Source organism: Labeo rohita, chromosome 7 (assembly GCF_022985175.1).
Source record: "Labeo rohita strain BAU-BD-2019 chromosome 7, IGBB_LRoh.1.0, whole genome shotgun sequence".
NCBI lineage: Eukaryota > Metazoa > Chordata > Actinopteri > Cypriniformes > Cyprinidae > Labeo > Labeo rohita.
In genome coordinates, this window is record NC_066875.1 from 46,066,417 (window position 1) to 46,080,808 (window position 14,392).

Below are 14,392 nucleotides of genomic sequence, written 5' to 3' on the forward strand. Positions count from 1 at the left end.
ATTTTATTAATCAATGTCTTTGCTGCTGACCTCAGACGATGCAGTTCAACCACACTAATAAGCAAAAATTACTTTAGATAAACTAGATAAACTGTGATAAACTGTGCTTCATTTTTTATAGCTGAAGAGTGATATTCTCCTGCATAAATGTACTTTTCTTTCAGCCTGAGGTGAATTCATTTCACTTTTGGTGTAAAAAGGCTTTTACGTTAGAATTGTTTTATATTAAAAACAAAGATTTAAAAAGTAACGCAAAAGTAAAATAAAGCATTACTTTCCATAAAAAGTAACTAAGTAACGTAATTAGCTACTTTTTCAGGGAGTAACGCAAAATAGTAATGCATTACTTTTAAAAGTAACTTTCCCCAACACTGAGTATAATTACAGTATTTTTGTGATTAAGCTATAGCGTTTATGCATTTATACTGAATGTATTTAGACTACTGTTTTTCATACAAATACCTTGGAACTATATGTGACCCTGGACCACAAAACCAGTCATAAGGGTAAATTTTTAAAATTTAGCTTTATACATCATGTGAAAGCTGAATAAACAAGCTTTCCATTGATGTATGGTTTGTTACAATATAGGACAATATTTGGCCAAGATACGACTATCTGAATATATGTAATCTGAGGGTGCAAAAAAAATCAAAATATTGAGAAAATCACCTTTAAAGTTGTCCAAATGAAGCTCTTACTAATGCATATTACTAATCAAAAATTAAGTTTTGATATATTTACAGTAGGAATTTTACTAAATATCTTCATGGAACATGATCTTTACTAAATTTCCTAATGATTTTTGGCATAAAAGAAAAATCAATAATTTTGACCCATACAATGTATTTTTGCCTATTGCTACAAATATACCCCCGCGACTTAAGACTGGTTTTGTGGTCCAGGGTCACATATTGCATTTTTACCACAGTATTGAGGTGCTATATTTGTGTATTTAACCGTTATTATCATGATCTATGGATGATATTGAAAAAAATAATTACATTTAACCATATAAGAATGAGGTTGCTACAGTTTTTTACAAATATTACTGATTTTGATAACGAAGATACATTTTTTTCTATTAAGATATTTATTTTAAGACAAAATAACTGTTAGTCATGTTCTGACCATAAAGAATATTTTAATGGCACATTTGATCGTCTGGTTTTTACAACTTTCACACTGTAACAAAAATCTGCCTTCAAACTTGAAAGAAATAAAAAAGTGACATTTATCGTGATAATTATTGGTATCGACTAAAATGAAAAAAAAAAAAGATCGTGATAATTTTTTGGCCATATCGCCCAGCCCTACATTCATCAGTCTTTTGTCCCATATGACAAACTGAACACTAAAACACACACACTCTCTCTCTCTCTCTCTCTCTCTCAGTGTGTCCGAGGCCAATCACCACATTCAGCCAACAAACAAACAAACAGGAGACGAATCCACTGCCAGCTATTTTCTACGAATGGAGACGCTTAAATTAGCTCCCACTGGTTACCTTTAGTAAGTTGATCTCAAGCCGTGATCATCCACAGGTGGGACATTTACTGTCTGAGAGCTGAGCTGATCTGTGTCTTCACTGCAATTAAACAACAACACTCATTTTAACATCATTTGATCACTTTCAAATTCAATATTATACTATTTTGTATTAAATTATATAAAATACAAATACTGAGATATCTTTAATAAAATAATGTCTTGCAATGATGCAATAAAAAACAAGTCAAAAGACAATCCCCGCCATGATAAAGAAACAAACGTGTGTGTGTGTGTGTTTGTACTCTTCCTATTCTGCTGATTGGAAAACAGTTTATCTTTTCTCCTCCACTCCACAACGATACACTGGGAAGTGGAGCGGGCGTTTATTTTGTGTATTTTGCGTGGAGGGGAGGAGGGGATACGGCAACAGCGTGCCATTGATTTGCAAACGAGTTTGTAATTAGCTGTTTGCAATAGGGTATTAGTGTGTGTGTTTCAGCCCTTAAGCACATTTTTGTGATTGTGTGTCGCTCTTGTCTTGGGTAAATGAGGTGCTCCATGATAAGCAGATAACACTAATTAGTTCTCCACCCATTTACTTGTTAAGTGTGTTTGTGTGGATTTCTAGGCCGTGGTAATGCTCCATCCCACCCGCGGCTTCTGCCCGCTGGCCATGTTAACAGCTCATTTCAGCAGAAGGAGCCCAATTTAAGCCTAATTAATTATGCCAAGTGGGGTTCCATGGCAAAGACTGGAAATAATGTGAAGAGACACTTGAGATACGTGAACTCGACTTATCCGATCATAACCCATATAAACAAAGACCGTGTAATTAATAAGCATATTGTGCATACAATTAGCATTTGATTGATTTTGGATTTTTTTAATCTGTCTGTAGGAACTACAATCTGTCAGCTACAGCATTATTAATTTATGATAATCCACCTATTAATTTTACTTTATTTGCATGTAATATTTGTATATGAAATAGTATTTTTATTAAAATATTTTAATTTTAAATAAATTAAAATACAAAACTTTTATTTAAAAAAAAAACATGAACTTAAACAATCACTTTAGAACTTTTGCATCAATTAAAAAATCAAAAGGACAATTAAATGTAACATTTCTAAAACAGCCATAATGTTTTACTTTTAATTTGCAATTTATTTTACATTTATTTTTAAGGTTTTGCGTTTTGAAAAACATTAACGTGAAACTGCCACACTGAATAAAATGAAAACCATGTTGGATTACCAGCCAATTAAGAAAGTGTTTTACCCTGATCTGTTCCAGCCTCATTCACTGACTGAAATATCGATCCATCAGTCAATAAGTGACACACACACACACACACTCATTCCATCTTCATCTTATGATTCATCCTCTTGTAGAAGCTTGGGAAGAGTTAAGCAGATTTGGAGTCAGTCTGTTCTTAAAGTGTTAAAACAGATTGGACGTGTTTGCGTGCTGCGTGTGTGTGTGTGTTGACAGCCGTGTCTGAGAGTCAGATTAACAGAGAAAATGATCTTCACTGAGCTCATTTCTCCCCTTATGTTTTTTGCTGTTAATTTGATCACTTTAAAGTTTTAATTTCTTTTCATTTTAATTACATTTTATTTTATTATAAAATTTGTACAATTGAAAGGGGTACAATAATAATAATAATAATAATAATAATAATAATAATAATATTTCCCCTTACAAAAAAGCTCTCTATTTAATTATAATTACATAATGTGCAAAAATGGAATTGGGGAAATCACCTCATTCAGTAAATATTATTATTATTTTATTTAATTGTAATTACATAATTTGTAAAAATGGAATTGGGAAATCACCTCATTTAATAATAATAATAATAATAATAATAATAATAATATATGCGCAATATTATGGTAAATTACTAGATTCATTAATTTTTCACTTATTCATTTTTATTAAACATTTCTCTCTATTTAATTATAATTATATAATTTGCAAAAATGGAATTGGGAAATCACCTCATTTAATAATAATAATTTAAAAATAATAATTATATTATGATAAATTACTAGATTCATTCATTTTTAACTTTATTTATTTTAATTTTATTATATAATTTGTAAAATTGAAATGGGTACAGTACTACTACTACTAATAAGTATTATTATTATTTACACTTATAAAAATTCTCTCTGCTTCTTTAGATAATTATCACCTCATTATATATAATATATATAATATATAGTATACAGATATATATATATATATATTTATTTGTCAGTTGTCCTTATTCTGTGTATGTCACAGACAAACATTTTATTATATATTTTCAGTGGTTTCTGGTTTTTTTTACTGCTGGAAAAAAACATATTAATAATACTTTTGATTAATAATATAACTTTTTGAGTATTCTCATTCAAGTATTATTAGTTAGATTATTATTAAAGTCCTGTAAAAGTGTATTAGTGGTGATGAGTGGTGATTTATCACAGGTAACAGATGTTAATGGAATAACAAAGGCTTTTGTGTTTCATGACAACAAAGACTCATAACTTTCCGAATACACAAATCCCTCCATAATGACAGATCAATGTAGATCTAGACAGATCAGATAAAAGCCTCCAAATCTCAACCTTCACCTGACTGCAACCTTTATTGACCAGTCCTTATGAAGATTTAACATCATTTGCCCTGATTAAGACTCATTTTAAGCCGTATGCAGTCTGTACTCGCTCAGTCAGAAACAATACTGTGAGCTCATCCAAAAAAAGATCTGTTTTCAGTACGAAATGTTTTGTTTAAAGATTCCAATTAGAACACTGATTTAGAATTTTGAAATTCTTTGAAATTCTGATTTAAGAACCCAAATGAAACTGGTGCCTTTTCCATTTTAAAAAAGAAATTTGAAGTGAACTAGTAATTGCTAAAGTTTTTTTTGTAAGAGCGAAACGTTCAGGCTGGCATATTTCAGCAATAAGGGTATAGTTGCCCATTTCTTTAACCAAATTGTTGACAGATGCTTATGCTAAACCGGATTAATAGTAAAATTGTCTTGTGTGGGACTGATTAATGCCCAGAAGATCTCGAGAGGGGATATTATTGTAATAAGGTTGCCTAAGGTGGTGTTGGGCATCAGGCGCTCAGAGCTGCTCCAGGGTCACAGAGGAGACGGTATAACCGCGTCCAGATTAATTAAGGAGGTATTAGTCAGTCGGGATTGTGGTGGATTCTGAAGCGATTTAGGCAACATGCATCTCAAAACGTCTCCTCGGACCGGCATGTGATAGCGATTTCCATGGCCTAAGCGCCTCGCTCCGATCAAATCCCAATTAAAGGCGGTACGACAACACCATGGGCCTTTGCTCCATTTACCTTCTGACTGCATGAGCCCATTTATCACGTACAGCACCTGATCAACTCAAACCGCATAGACGTGAAAAAAGGCCACAAATGGTTAGTGCATTATTCTGTCATACATGGAAAAATGCAGCCAAAAAATAAATAAATAAAATAAAATGTGACCCTGGACCACAAAACCAGTCTTAAGTAGCACGGGTAGATTTGTAGCAATAGCCAAAAATACATTGTATGGGTCAAAATGATTCTTTTACGCCAAAAATCATTAGGTTATTAAGTAAAGATCATGTTCCATTAAGATATTTTGTACATTTCCTACTGTAAATATATCAAAACTTAATTTTTGATTAGTAATATGCATTAGTAAGAGCTTCATTTGGACAACTTTAAAGGTGATTTTCTCAATATTTTGATTTTTTTTGCACCCTCAGATTACATATATTCAGATAGTCATATCTTGGCCAAATATCCTAACAAACTATACATCAATGCAAACTTATTTATTCAGCTTTCAGATTCAAAATTGACTGATTATGACTCTTATGATTGGTTTTGTGGTCTAGGGTCACAAATAATATTAAAACAGGCTCAATTATTCAGAGAACAGAATTCCATTTGATCAAAATTCAATCAAAAATCTTTAAGGACAGTTTTCCCAATTCCATTTTTGGTACAGTAGCACTTTGTCTGTGCAAAAGTTTCTACTCATTTTCATCAAGGCAGCAGGTTTTAAGGGTTACAAGATAGACAGAATATGAATAACATTTATAAAGAATATTTATAAATATTTTTTATAATATGTTTAGTATATATACTAAAATTATTGTTAATAATAATTGTGTTTTTTTATATACATTGTTATATTCTTATTTTACCAAATAACATGCAATTATTATATAATAATTATCAATATATACAAATAAAATATAAAATAAATATAATAATGAAATGCTAATTAACAAAATTCACTTGCATGTTCATAATGCCATCACATCTTTATACCAGCAAACCTTTTTAACACAGATAAGACATGAGTTCAGATACGAATAGTGCATGCAAAACGAAATTATTTCTGCATCCTACATGATAATAGTACACTGTAAAAAACAATTTGTTGAGTCAACGTAAAATAATTTGCAACCTGGCTGCCTTAAAATTTTAAGTTCAGTCAACTCAAAAAAAGTTTATTCAACTTGAAATGTTAAATTATACTAAGTGCCAACTTAGATATTTGAGTTGAATCAACTTAAAATTATAAGGCAGCTGGGTTACCCATCTGTTAAGTTTTGCAAACACAAATATCTAAGTTGTTATTTAGTACAACTTAACATTTCAAGTTGAATAAACTTATTTTAGTTGACTGAACAAATTATTTTAAGCTAACTCAACAAATTGTGTTTTTTTTTTTTTTTTTACAGTGTAAGGTGCATTTATATCAATCTGAAATAATTCGTAATCTATTTAACCACATACTGAGGACATTTCATTACCACTTATGTAGTTTTCAGAAGTGGGTTTTCGCAGCAATGCCATAGAAGAACCATTTTTTGGCTCCTTGAAGATTTCGGTAAACTTTTTAAAAAGAACCATTTTTAATCTAATAGAGCCTTTTGTGGCAGGGAAAAGTTCAATGGATGTTCACCATCAACACCAACAAAAACTTCATTTTTAATAGTGTAGTTAATATTTTGTTAATAATAATAATAATATCACTACAAACGCACATCACTGAGTACTGCATCTTCGCAGATTAAACTTTATCAGGTGCTATAAACAAGAACTGTTTTCACTGACTGCATCAGGTTTCCATTTATCCAGCAGAATGAAATAAGTCTCTGTCGGCCATCCTGACAGTTAATGTGCTCCTCAGTTAGTCAAACAACCCGATCATCCCGTCAGTCCCTCCGCGAACAGCAACCCCCCCGCTAAGTGGCTAATGACCGAGGCGTATAATCCCCCTCAAAACAAGCACAAAGATGCTAATTGAATCTCTCTATAAATAGGCTTGACTTCTGCCGCTCCTCCTTTACTAGAAGCGGCACCGCGAACTGGAAGACACCGTTCCGCGACTCACCCAGATCCTACCGAGAAGTCAGTCGGTTTAGCGGTACATTATATAACCGGTGTATCCTCGAATCAGTCAAGAGTGTTTGTGAAGCAAAAAGACGCGCGATGGTGATATAAACATACGCGCAGACTAGACAGACAAACTTAGCCATGTTTCCTCTGCCGATGTTCACACCTGAGCAGGTGGCTCGAGTCTGCGAGAATCTGGAGGAGACGGGAGATATCGAGCGCTTGGGTCGCTTCCTCTGGTCGCTGCCCGCCGCCGTGCCCGGTTCCGCCGGCGAACTCCTCAACCGCCACGAGTCGGTGATGCGCGCCCGCGCTCTTGTCGCCTTCCACGGCGGGAACTTCGAGGCTCTTTATCAGATCCTCCAGAGTCACCGCTTTACGCGGGAGTCCCACGCCAAGCTCCAGGACCTGTGGCTGGACGCGCACTACCGGGAGGCGGAGCGCCTGAGGGGGAGACCGCTGGGTCCGGTGGAGAAGTACCGCATCCGGAAGAAGTTTCCCCTTCCTCGGACCATCTGGGACGGCGAACAGAAAACGCACTGCTTTAAGGTGAGACACACGGAAATGTTCAAAACTTAATTGTAAATTAAAGGTGCAAACTTTGGTTGCTAATATTACTAATTGGGGGTAACGCATTACAAGTAACTTGAGTTACGTAATCAGATTACTTTTTAACTAGTAAAGTAACGCATTACCTTTTAATTTACAAGAAAATGTCAGAGTTGCTTTTTTAAAAAAAAGTATCCTCAACTACTTTGTTTTCCCATTCCTTCTCCTGTCCCCATGTTAAAAGAAACCGGAAACACAGAGTCGTGCACGATGTTACTGTAGTTCTAGATTAAATGTGAACAAGCATTAATTCATCAACAGATTCCATTGTCATCATTATGAATTAAAAGAGTGGAATGCAAACTAAGAATATGACACAAATATGCAATAATTAAATATGTTAAATAACACAGATATCCTTTATGTATTCAATCCCATTTTATTACGCAATGTCTTTGCTGCTGACCTTTGATGATTTGATGGTTCTTCTGTAAAGACGTGAATTTACTTTTCCTTCAGCCTGAGGGTTTATTCATTCACTTTTTGGCGTGAAAGGGGTAAAAACAGTACTTTCAATATTAAAACAAACAAGTTGTGCACAGATTTAAAAAGTGACGCAAAAGTAATGTAAGGCATTACTTTCCATAAAAAGTAACTAAGTAACGGAATTTACTTTTTTAGGTTATAACGCAATATTGTAATGCATTACTGTTACTAACAGTGTTGGGGGTAACGCATTACAAGTAACTTGAATTATGTAATCAGATTACTTTTTCAAGTAACTAGTAATGCATTACTTTTTAATTTACTGTAAAATATCCAAGTTACAAAAATTTACCCCTAAAGGGTGCATATTTTAGGAGCGAAAGTTTACATATTTCTACATAAAGTGTAAAATTAATGCATTACAGTATTGAGTTACTTCCTAAAAAAGTAACTAATTGCATTACTTGGTTACTTTTTTATGGAAAGTAATGCATTACGTTACTTTTGCATTACTTTTTCCTCATCTTGTATGTTTTTATAATAATATGATGCAAACCTGCAATAATTAAATATGTTAATAATTGAGTTTCCATTTCCGTCAGCCTGAGGCTTTTTTTCATTTCACTTTTGGTGTGAAAACTCTTTTACATAAGCCAAAAATATAGCTTTGCTTATTTTAAAAACATACAACCAAGTCCATCCCAGATGAGAAAAAGTAACGCAAAAGTAACATAACACATTACTTTCCATAAAAAGTAACTAAGTAATGTAATTAGTCACTATTTTATGGAGAAACTCAATCTTGTAATGCATTACTTTTAAAAGTAACTTTCACCAACACTGATTGCTTAAAGATACATACTCATATGTATCTTTAAGGTACTAATATGCACCCTTTAGGGGTAAATAAGGTACAAAAGTGTGCCTCTTCAAAAAGCATAGCACAAGTTTTTGTACCTTTTTTTCTGAGAGTGCAAAGTAATTGAAGACTAAAGGCAGGATAGCCAAAAGATTGGACACACTGACTTATTTCAAATTTAATATAAATCATAAAAGCTTTGAAATAGCACAAATGTAAAGATGAGAGTTATGCGGTGACCATAAATGTTAAACAAATCCAAACTATCTCATGTTTTTCCTCTTCAAAGTTGCAATGCACTCAAACTACTAAATGAACTACATCCTGAGATGCTTTTTAATCAAGCTTATCTTGAGGATATTTTTCCTTTATGCGTGTATTTCAACAAAACATTTAGTTTGTTAGAAGAAATCCATATGCACAAAAAGTATTTGTCCGCAAAACTGATTCCAAGCATTGAATTCCAACCATTTGAAATGTTTTTAAGGTCATAAACAGCAAGTTCTGTCAACTCTTGTATATAGATAGATAGACTGATAAGATGATAGATATAGATATATTGATATATAATTAATTACAAAGAAATGGGAAGTAAGATTGAATTAAACATGAAATTTTGAAGTAAAGTGACTTTCTTTCTTGTTAAAAGAACTCCAGTAATTTCTGTTTTATTTACATTTTTAACTTAAATTGCTAGTAAATTTCAAAATTAATAAAAAAAACAGCAAGTAATTGAAATAAACATTGAAATAAACAAATAAAATCCTGTAAAATAAACTCCAATCATCTGTTTTTTTAAATATTATTTTTACAGTATAACTCAATGACTAAAAACTCTAACAAAACAAAAGCACAATGTAAGAGAAATTCACACATTTGATAGCAAATTATAAACCTAAAATCTAAAAATTCAGAAATTATAACATTTAATTCATTATTTATTAAAATTCATTAACTTAATTATTTAATTACATAAAAAATATAACTTAAATTTGATCAAAATGACAAAAGCACATTAAACACTTAAATATTTAAACATACAAAAGCTAATTTGAAAGTTTAATAATATCTAAATAAAACTAAAAATACAAACACCGTAAATGTACTAAAATGCAAAGGAAATTATTAAAAAGTGCATATGAAATCAGGCTTTGTAACTGATTGTTTGTGCCCTAAAATATTTTGTCGTCTAATAAATGTGCTTCTTCAGGCATAAATATATTTTAATGTGACTGAATCAACCAGACTACACCAATAGTCATTTCAAAAATACATTTTCACTTTTAAAGTGTATTTAAACAGTCGCAGTGCAAACAAATAGTGACTTAATTACGCTGCATTCCCCATGCAACAATGCAAACACGGCATTAATCTTGTGCAGCTATGACAGCATGCCGAGCGTCTCAATGCTACTCCTGCAGGCTCTCTCGGCGCATTGAGATGCCGTCGGCGGTTCTTAAGCCTCTTGAGCCGAGGACCACCTGTGGCATTTAAGCTCTCATTCCGCATGATGACTTTCTACCTTTTCACCCTGTTCCAGACACTAGTGGCCAGATTAACTCACAGCTAAACTGCTTTGCAAAGCCCTCGTAACGATTTCCCAGAGTCTGCGATTGTTTTTGCAGACTGGCCGAATGTGAATTGAAACGGAAAGTGGATTATAAAGTAGTCTGCGTGCTGGTTCGCTTCACAAAGGTGGAAATGGAGGAAATGAAGCGTAATCACTGCAGCAGACGGTAAATGAGATAAGATATCCGATCGCTAACACCTTGACACACAAACCAGGATTGACTTCAGAAGGCCTGACCTCAGAACAGTGCTTTAAGCCTAATAACAACTCCTGCCCTTCTTAGCTGGAATTTCCAAGGACACTATGATAGAATATTGACTATTGCGTGACGACAAGTGTATATAGTGAAGATAATTGTAACAAATCAACACTGTAAACTGTCTGTGCATATAAAGGAAGTTGATTTTTGACTTGACTGAAAGCGGTTTAAAAGCATTTTTTCTAGTCTAATGAGACTGATCCTCTTTAGCACCCAGATAGCAATGTTTCTCCAGGTTATAGCCATCTATAAATACATCCTACCCTGCAGATTGATTATTTTAAATGTGCTTTAATAAGATATAATGCTGTTATCCGTCTTGAGCTTTTTAAAGGACGCTTCCAACAGTGACTCTGCCATTGAGCTTTGCCAAAAAGTTTTTATAGTTCATTTCTGAAAAATGTGCACAAAAATTTTATGTTTTATGCAAACAAAAAATGAAGAACATTCTTGAAAAACTAGAATAATTACTTGAAAAATAGGATACATTTGTGATTCAATCTAATATAGCATTTAAATGTCTGGAGATGATAAATTAAACATGTACTTTTTACAGCAAGGATGCCTTAAATTTATTAAAAGTGATAGTAAAGACTTGAAAATTTTATAGAATTGAAAATATCACAGTTTCCAAAAAATATTCAGTGGCACAACAGTTTTCAACATTGATAATAAGATAATAATATGCAGCTTTCAGCATATTAGAATGATTTCTGAAGGATCATGTGACACTGAAGACTGGAGTAATGATGCTGAAAATTCAGATTTGAACACAGGAATAAATTATAATTTAAAATATATTCAAATAGAGAACAGATAATTTAAATTGAAATAATATATCACTATTTTTACTGTATTTTCGATCAAATAGATGCCGTATTGGTAAGCAGAAGAGAGTTCTTTCAAAAACATTCATAAAATCTTGTCGACCCCAAATGTTGAATGGTAGTATAGCTTTGAAGTTAGCGTGAAAATGTATTTTTTTTGGACTAAGCGACAGCGGTCTTGGTTTTGTGTTTTCAGGAGCGAACCCGTAGTCTCCTAAGGGAATGGTACCTGCAGGATCCCTATCCAAACCCTTCCAGAAAGCGCTATCTGGCTCAGGCCACCGGTCTCACACCCACTCAGGTGGGCAACTGGTTCAAAAACAGAAGACAGCGGGACAGAGCGGCTTCTGCCAAAAACAGGTACACAAACGAACATACTATATTACAGCTATGCTGTAAAAATGTATTGCTGAGAAACAAAAAGCCAGGCAAACCAATGCATTGAGATGAATGTTAATTCATTATAAAAAAGTATTAAACAATATTAAAATTAAAATTACATTAAAAATATAAAATATATTTCATTAAAATTAAATTATACATTAAAATGTTGCAATAAGTTTAAATAGAATATATATATATGTTGTTAATATATTAATATTGTTAATATTAATATTGTTAAATATTAAATAATTACATAATTTAATCATTTAAATGATATTCAAATTATTAAATACATTTAATTAAAATGAAATAATACATTAAATTGTTGCAATAAGTTTAAATAGAAAAAAAAAATACTAAAATGTCAACTGAAATTAAAGCTATATAAAAATATATATAAAAACAAATTTAATGAAAATGACAAAAGCACATTAAAAACGCAAAGTACATTTAAAATATATAAACATACAAAAAAAGCTCATTTCATCTAAATGCATCTAAATAATACTAAAAATACTACTGTAAATGCACTACAATGCAAATGACATTACATTCAGCTTTAAAAAAAATAAAATATGAACACTGGATGAAGAAACATAAAAAAATTAAATATTACTAAGTTAAAATTATTAAATACTAAATAATATAAAAATATTACATAATTTAATAATTAAAATGATATAAAATTATTACATATATTTAATTAACATTTAATTATACTTTAAAATGTTGTAATAAGTTTGTTACAATACAATGCAAATGACATTACATGGTATTCAATAAATGGTAACACTTTACAATACATTCTAATCTGTAACATTAGTTAATGCTTAAATGACATGAACTAACTATGAACAATATATTTTTACAGCATTTATTACCTTTGTTAATGTTAGTTAATAAAAATGTTTATGTTCATGTTACTTCACAGTGCATTAACTAATACAACATTTGATTTTAATAATGCATTAATGTAGTAAAAGTTAACATTAACTAAGATCAATAAATGCTGTAAGTATTGTTCATGTTAACAAGGAACAATGCAGACTTCAATAAATTATTGATTTATTATTATTTTCCTGTAAGCTTCATTTGGTAAGAATTCACAATAAGGTTTCGTTTGTTATCTTTAGTATACTAAAAAAAGAGCAAAGAAGAGCTGAAATAAAGTGCTTTTACACTCTTGAAAATAAACTGGCATTGATGTTCCATGAAGATCCATCCACCACAAAAGGTTCTTTAGATTTTAAATGTTCTTCTTAAAAAAAGGTTCTTTTTTAGAACTGTCCATTCAAAGGTTCTTCAGGAAACCAAAAATGTTTCCGTGAAAAACCTCCTTTTGGAACTTTTATATTTAAGAGTGTAGGAGCTTTTGTTGATCTGAATCTCATGTTTAGAGTAAATATTCTTCTACCTCTTGTTATTTTCCCCAGACTGCAGCAAGATCCGTCCCTCCATCCCTCTGGAAGCTCTCCAGAATGTTCCTCGGAGCACAACGCGCACCTCCAGGGCTCCTCACCGCATCGTCCCGGGAGCCCGGAGGAAAACAGCGACTGCAGCTCGGGCACGGGGCCACGGGGGACCGGGGCTTCCACGCCGGACATATCCGTCAGCAGCGACAGCGAATTTGAATCGTGAAGAACGCCTTCGCCTGCGGACAGAAAAGACTTGAGAGTCTGAAGCGTCTGGAGGGCAGAGGACTGCTGCTTACACATGCACTTAACGGAAAGACTGAGAAATCAGCTCGATTTGCTGTTTTAAATCGCAAGAAATCTGACTAAAAAGGACAAAGTTCTCAGTTACTCCCTTTTTCGTGTTTGGTCCGTTCCTGACCAAAGAGGAGCTACAACTGTAAGACTGGCACGTGCCAAATCTCTTCAGGTTCATTGGCTTTTCAATCATTCTAATACTCAGGTGGCACAAAATATGAGACATATCACACATAAGGACATATTATGCAAATTTTGTATTGAAAGTCTAGCCTAGTTCGTTCAGCCAGGCCTTTCATAGCACTATGAACATTGGTCAAAAACCATGTTTGAACTGCAGAGACACACTGAAAACGGAAGACAGAAGTAACTTGCTGCTGTACGTTTTTAAGGATATAGTGTAGAATATGTCAGTTACTTGTGCATTTTGTTGTTTTTTGTTAAATGAGGATTTAGGTCCATTTACACAGGAATAAAATGATGTAGTCTGGATGAACATAGATTAACTGATATGTTATGGAATATTAATGCTGCTTACACTGAAATACGCTGTGTATTTAAGTACACTGTGAAAATATACCTTGAAATCAACTTTCTGTACATTTCATTTCAGCAAATGGAGTCACTCAGCTTTTTATGTGCCTACATTTTGAGGACGACATCACACTGTATGACCGTCCTTCATTTGTCATTTCCACACCCATACTCAGTGAAGTCACATGAAGAACGGGGCTGTCTTGTTTTCATTTGTCTGTTGTTTGCAATTTTGAAATAAATGAAATTATTTTTGAAGCTACGAGACTCACAGTGTGTATTGTAGATGCTAAATGGCTGATAAAA

General features: G+C 32.7%; 1 protein-coding gene across 1 annotated transcript; it reads left to right on the forward strand.

Moving 5' to 3' along the window:
* Positions 1-6,757: 6,757 nt before the first annotated feature.
* Positions 6,758-14,272, forward strand: six7 (SIX homeobox 7). Its single transcript, XM_051114521.1, has 3 exons — positions 6,758-7,458; positions 11,656-11,819; positions 13,277-14,272. Exons 1-3 carry the CDS (start codon positions 7,051-7,053, stop codon positions 13,479-13,481), a joined length of 777 nt encoding a protein of 258 aa, XP_050970478.1. The 5' UTR covers positions 6,758-7,050; the 3' UTR covers positions 13,482-14,272.
* The last annotated feature ends 120 nt before the right edge of the window (positions 14,273-14,392 follow it).

Excerpts from the sequence above, each read along its gene's own strand:
- six7 (XM_051114521.1), top strand. The coding sequence starts at position 7,051 with ATGTTTCCTCTGCCGATGTTCACACCTGAGCAGGTGGCTCGAGTCTGC. Across the intron at positions 7,459-11,655 it reads AGAAAACGCACTGCTTTAAG|GAGCGAACCCGTAGTCTCCT; the intron begins GTGAGACACACG and ends TTGTGTTTTCAG. Across the intron at positions 11,820-13,276 it reads GCGGCTTCTGCCAAAAACAG|ACTGCAGCAAGATCCGTCCC; the intron begins GTACACAAACGA and ends TATTTTCCCCAG.